The 6,604-nt window shown below is 26.5% G+C and overlaps 2 protein-coding genes across 2 annotated transcripts in view; one reads left to right on the top strand and one right to left on the bottom strand.

Annotated features, from left to right (window-relative positions):
• The window catches only part of LOAG_18580 (FYVE zinc finger family protein), a 10,186-nt gene extending 8,217 nt beyond the window's left edge, over positions 1-1,969 (top strand). The window contains exons 18-21 of the mRNA XM_020451242.1: positions 302-484; positions 779-1,005; positions 1,434-1,545; positions 1,755-1,969. Coding sequence (XP_020304993.1) covers positions 302-484; positions 779-1,005; positions 1,434-1,545; positions 1,755-1,850 — 618 coding nt within the window. The 3' untranslated portion in view covers positions 1,851-1,969. The remainder of the gene's footprint in view (positions 1-301; positions 485-778; positions 1,006-1,433; positions 1,546-1,754) is intronic.
• Positions 1,970-2,622: 653 nt separating this feature from the next.
• LOAG_18579 (hypothetical protein) overlaps positions 2,623-6,604 on the bottom strand; it is a gene marked incomplete at its 5' end in the record, with an annotated part of 6,458 nt that continues 2,476 nt past the window's right edge. The window contains 5 exons of the mRNA XM_020451241.1: positions 2,623-2,907; positions 3,052-3,223; positions 3,713-3,793; positions 4,446-4,522; positions 4,923-5,063. Coding sequence (XP_020304992.1) covers positions 2,713-2,907; positions 3,052-3,223; positions 3,713-3,793; positions 4,446-4,522; positions 4,923-5,063 — 666 coding nt within the window. The 3' untranslated portion in view covers positions 2,623-2,712. The remainder of the gene's footprint in view (positions 2,908-3,051; positions 3,224-3,712; positions 3,794-4,445; positions 4,523-4,922; positions 5,064-6,604) is intronic.

Raw genomic sequence — 6,604 nt, 5'->3', positions numbered from 1 at the left:
CTAATGTCCTTAGTTTTTCCATTTTCGTTAACTAAATAATGAGGTGTTTTAAATTGAAATAGGAATAAGACATCTGCTACTTACATGGCTATTCAATTTGAACTCCTCTCATGTCTTTGTCTCCAACAATGTAACTCATAGAATGGAATCTGTTCCTCTAATACTGTCTCTCTATTCCACAGAATCTTTACATGCATCGAAGAACAGTACTGCTGCTATTACCTGTCACATAGCAAACACTATTGCACTTTCGTCAAAATCCCCTTTCATTCACAGCATCCTGAATGTAATTCTTTTGGAGGACGGCGTGACAATTCGATTTCGATCAGATATAATGGAATCACTTATTGAAGCACTTTTGGTTGGACGGGATTTTGAACAGGATTCATCGGCAATGAAATTTTCAATTAACTGGGATGATGATTCGTATTCACAGCAGCTTGTTGGTGGATTGGTATCTCCAATTGATAATCGCTCATTAATTGTTTGTTATTGTTATTGTTTGTTATTGTTTGTTTGTTATTTATTCAGCACATTACTGTGGTTTCATTTTTTAATACTAATACTTGTTTCAATATTAATATTAGTACTACCAACAACCTATACAGCGAGTGCGTAAAACAATTTTATCGGTAGGCACTTCTCTTAGGATGCCAATGCAGTGTGTAATCAGATCATCATTAAAAAATTTGTCGAGTTACATGATATGATAATATTTTATCTTGTATTTATTGGAATTTTCAGAGGTAATTCGCACTGTTGAGCTAGAACATTGTAGGGCTGTTATCAGTATGGTTTGAAAAAATCAAGAATTTTGGGTTCATCATATCTAATACCGAATCAAGTGCATTGGTCGCTTAGACTGGTTAGTGTGTACAATGTTGCAAAAGGCCGATTCGTCCAACGTGTTCAATCAAAAGTTTTCAGTGTCAGTGAACAGATTGTTGCGCAAATTGCAACAACACTAGTCCCTTTCATCACTGCTCTCATCGAACATGATTTGAGGTTTGTCTTGCTTCTGTTTTAATTCTATTGGAATTCATGCAAAGATCAAGGGAAAATAATGGGACGTAAGTTCGAATTACTTCTTATTAACTTACAAAAATTAGATTTAGACATTTCATCTCGATGATATTGGTTGTTAGTTAAACTTCATTACTAATCGAAAATGGTGAAACAGTTCCGGAATTTCAAATGATATGGGAAGACATTGTCTCGTGTTGATTTGTGAATGCGAGAATCTTAATAACGAATATTAATAAATTGGTTGGGCTAGTTCTTAAATTCCTTTCAAGAAGTATATGGATGACCGGGGTATTTCATGACTAGGGATACAGTTCACTGAATGACCAAAAGGTTTCTGTTTGCCTTATATTCATAACTGATGGATTGAATCATATAAATTATGCTGAATCCAACTGTATCTTATTCAGGCATATCTTCTTTCGTATTCGCGTCACTTCAGAAGATGCTGAATATAAGACACACCCTTGGCCTGGTATGGAAAAGGAATTTGCTGCATGGTTGGACTTTTTGGACTATCAGGTTTGTGTTAATAACTATTGTTAGCAAGTTGGTATTTCTTTTATTATAATAACATTTCTAATACATGCCTAGTGTTCAGCTGATGGGTTTAATGTTGCAATATCTTTATATCCTATTACCTGAATACTTTTAAAGCTCATATTACACTTCCTTAGCGATACATTGATGTTCATTTCCTTCCACCATGATAATTATAGATTTATTTGCAGATAGCGCCAGGCTTATTCACCGTCTGTTCATATGTAACAGTCGGATTTCATGCTGAACTTCACATGGCTTTGATTTCAGTTCGACCAAACCCATAATACTTTTACTTTTTATCCGGTTCTGTTTGTAATGCTACTCCATAAGCAACAGCTGTAACGTGAATGCTCTGTTGAATGTGTTATGTTGATAGTGAATACTGATGTTGATGTTAGTGAACAGTGAATAATTTAGTACAGTTTAAAATTAACTAAATTTTTAACATAGTTTTTTTGAAATTAATTGGCTAAATTCCAGTTCTGATTTGAATTCCTATGTTCAATATTTGCTCACTTGTTAAATTGTTTATTTTTCTTTTTCCTAACATATAGGGAACAATTAATTCAGAAATGCAGAAATGAGGAACATTTGCTGTTGTTAGCTGTATAATTTTCATGCATATATATTTACACATAGTCTTTCTTCTCTGTCATTATTTCCTTGTTGGCTATCAAATTTTAATCATCTTTTCACCACATATATAATGCTTACTTTTTGTACAAAAAAGAAAGAAAAAAAAAATTGTTCGTTTCATTTTGAATATTGTTATAGGACTCTATATGATATATCTTTTTTTTTTTTCGAAGGTGCAACAAAATATTTGCCCAATGAAAGTGCATTCCACTTATAGTTGCTCTGTTTTATTGCACTGATTTAATTGAGAGAAATTTATCCAAAATAAGATTTCAATAAATCTGACATTTCCTTTATAAATTACATCAAACTTTCTACAACAAAAAATTTATAACAAATTATATGAAATAATACAAAAACATAAGTGTTATTTCTTTATATCCTGAAATGAATGAAGCGAATATCATCGGTAATATTGAATTCTGAATATTTTGAGGTTAATTTCTTCTATGAATTAAACCGGATTATTTGTTTCTTCTTATTGAATCAATCAATTCTGAACCAAAATGATCACCGATTATGTTTAAACATTTCATTTGAACATTCCACCTGTTCACAAGGTGGATAATCATAATTATTGTTCATTTCATTGCATTTCCACATATTACCCCAATGCGCAAATATCAAACGACATGGAAGTTGTTCAGGCATTACAGAATGATGCGTAACAAGCATAGGTATTGATGGGAAATATTTGTTTGAACCCTGTAAAAATTGAAATTAAAAAAAAGAAAGAAAGAAAGTGATTCGAAAAATAATATATTTTAAAAATTTTTTGGTTTTTTCAATTTTTCTTTTTTTCACTACTAAAATATAATTTATTAGAAAATATTACAAATAAAATAAGACCCTTAATTTAAATCCATTATCATTTCGAATAATGAGATAATGTGATACACCAGTTGGATTATGCTTAAATGGTACTCGAACACTTAATGCTAAACATTTCCGTTTAGATTCTGAGAAACGAATAACAAATGCTCCTTCAGGTTGCTCCAATAATGCACCTATGATTCGATTTCTGTAATTATTGAAATTTAAAATTTTTTAAAATTTTAAAATTTGAATTAATTTATTTTAAAAGAATTCACTACAATAATAGGAGAAAAATATTTCATACAAAAGTGTAAATGCATAAGAGAATATATGCTAGATGTTTCGAGATTGATTTATTACGATCTACTTAAAATGATAAATAGATTAATTAAAATAATTATTAATTCTACATATTAATTTGCAACCCATTGATTCATTAATTCATTTCATTTTAAATTACTTAATTACAGTAATTACAAATAGCTATTCCATTCCATTTACTAAATGTCTATTAACTTTCCTGGTAATTTTACAATTTATTAATACTAATTTTAACTAATTACTGTTAGCTATAATGAGGTCAAGTAATTAATTTGCATAAACTACAAAATCTTATTAATTGCTCAAATCCAATATTACTACATTGTTGCATAACAAAAGTAAATAGTAGTAGTAGTAGCCACTTAACACTGACCGATGTGCTCGTTTACAGAAATATGCCACTTGTTCCAATTGTTTTTCTAATGTTTCATCAATCGGATAGATCCATTCTGTTCTAAAAAAAATTTCAAATTTTATAAATTTTAAAAAAGTTTGAAAAAAATTTAAATTTTGGAAATTTAAAATGAAAATACAACAAAACCTTGTTTATTTAACAAAATTTTGCACATCCTGATGAAATAATTATGCTATCATAAAAATAAAAATTTTGCCCGAATTTATTTTTAAAATTTTAAAGCACATTAACTTGGAAAATATGCTATTTTTAGGGTAGAGGGGAAAAAAAAAACTTCCATAAATTTTTGTTGATTATTTGTATCAATTTTTTTAAGATTTCAAATTTCGAGTCATTTTTCTTTTCTTTGATTTTTTTCGCTTTAACAATTTTCAATTTAATTGTAGTGGTCGATTTTTAGAAATTTCAATTACACTTCGCAATCATTTACTTCAATTACCTCACTTTAACTATATTTTAATTTACTTTTTAATTTATTTTAAATTATTTACTTCGATTGCTTCAATTGTACTTTGAAATAAAAATTTTAGCTTTGGGAAAAAAAGATAATGTAAAAGTATAATTATTAATTTCATTTTCATTTTATTTTTGTTTTTTTTTTTCATTTTGAGGAAAAAAAAATCACTTCACTTTAACTTTTTTGCTTTCTTTCTTTTTTTTAAAAAAAAAAAAAAACAAAAAATAAACTTACAAACGTTCATCATAACATAATGATGGAGTTGTTTGAGTGCGACAAATTGGACGAAGTATTTCTTCTTCTTGTATATGCTGAAATAATGATAAGAGAAAATTTGAAATTTATTTTTCTAAACATAAATTTAATTTTTGGAAAAAAGTTTACTATTTTTTTTATTACCTAATTTAAATCAGCAAATTTTGTTCCAAAAACGAAAAATTGAGAATTTTACAATTATATTTTATGCAGTAAGTTTTTTTTACACTGAAAAGAATTTTTAAACGTAAATTTAATTTAAAAAAAAAAATTTTGATTACTTTTTTTACTATCTAAATTTAAATTAGTAAATTTTGCTTCAAAAACAAAAAATTGAAAATTTTACAATTATATTTTATGTGGTAAATTTCTTTTTTTTTTTATTGAAAAGAATTTTGAATTTGTAAAATTTCAACATTTTATTCATCAAATAGTTTAATTGAAATTAATGATTACTGTAAATGTTTGTGGTGTAGAAATGCGTTGTAGATTAGCGGAATGACGATAATTTGATTTTGTTGCGACAGGCGTTGACGATGATGCTTGACAAATTGTTGCAGGCCTTTCCAATTTTTGTGATGTATCGGTTGATGAAAACTTAAAATACCGATATATTAGTGTATATTAAAGTTTTATAGATCTTTGTTTTTGTTTTTTTTTCAAAAATTTCAAAAATATATTTTGTTACATTCAATGATGCATGTAGATTTTATATTTCTGAAACAATAGGGTAATTTATTTGCAGTAATTGTTGAAATACATAATTAATACATCATTATATCAACTGGGAATTCAAAAAAAAAAAAGAAATCGTAGAATATGCTTGGAAATATTATCGAATAATATGAAATATGTAAAAGCAACAGTGATTGCAAAAAAAAAACTAAATTCAAATTTATAAATTGAAGACATAATTCGAAAACTTAAAAACTTGCTTAATATAAAAAATTATTTAGAATCTTTGTTTAACTTTTATGACGAAGATAATGAAAATCTTGGAAAATTATAATTCATAAATTATTAATTTATTCATTTTTGATTAAATAAATGAAAATGTCGTCTGCATCAATTAATCAATGGAAAATGATAATTCCGACGAAATTGCCACTTTATTTGACACTTCAAAATTAAGCTCAGCTATATGGAGATTGAAAAATATTTCTTCAACAATGAAAGAAATGAAAATCTTGTGGTATCAATCATTTTATTATCATGGGATAATCTTTGAACCGGCAAGCAATTAATCGTAAACTAATAAGTGATTAGTATACAATTAAATCGTAAATCAATAATTGGTCAGCATATAATTAATCATAAATTAATTGTAATGGTCAAATAAATATTAATTTTGTGAATCAAATTCAATTAATTTAAAATTTAAAAATTTTGATGTGAGGTTTGAAATTTTTCAAATGTACGATTATTAATCATAACTATCTTATGCCAAATGTTAGAATTTGAAATATTTCAGATCATTTGCATATTTTTTAGTTTGACAAGGAAGATATTTTCCTTACATTTCCAATTACTATTGTTATTTAAGCTAATAAGGTATCATTAATCCTAATTAGAGATGATATAATTTGAGGATCAAAAAAAAATGGAAGTAATCAAAATAATCTTAACAAATATGATTATCGATAATTTCGTAACAAATATGATTATCGATAATTTCTTAACAAATATGATTACCGATAATTTCTTAACAAATATGATTATCGATAATTTAAGCGTAAATGAATTTGAAAAAATTTTGAAAAATTTTTAAATTTAAAAAATATTTCTCTTTGAATCATCCTTCATCATCTCCTTCATTTTATTTTTTGTCCTGAAAACTAAATTTTTTCAAAAATTTACTAATTTTTTTTTTAAAATTTATTTGCAATAATAATTTCTACATTCATTTGAGATATTATCGCTTAAGAAGTAATAATTAGATCTTATCAATGAAGGATAAATTGTAACAGTAATACTGTTGATGCCATCTGTTGACACAAATAGCGCATGAATCAAAGAAAATGAAGTTGTTATTTATCGTTATCAAGAAATGATCGAAAACTATCAGAAGAATGATGTGCAAGAGTATTTTGGGAAATTTAAATTATCTACAAAATTAAATTCAAATTATCTATCTTGTT

Source organism: Loa loa (genome assembly GCF_000183805.2).
Source record: "Loa loa unplaced genomic scaffold supercont3.377, whole genome shotgun sequence".
Lineage (NCBI taxonomy): Eukaryota > Metazoa > Nematoda > Chromadorea > Rhabditida > Onchocercidae > Loa > Loa loa.
Note: the sequence above shows the minus strand (reverse complement) of the source record. Positions and strands in the feature narration are given on the sequence as shown.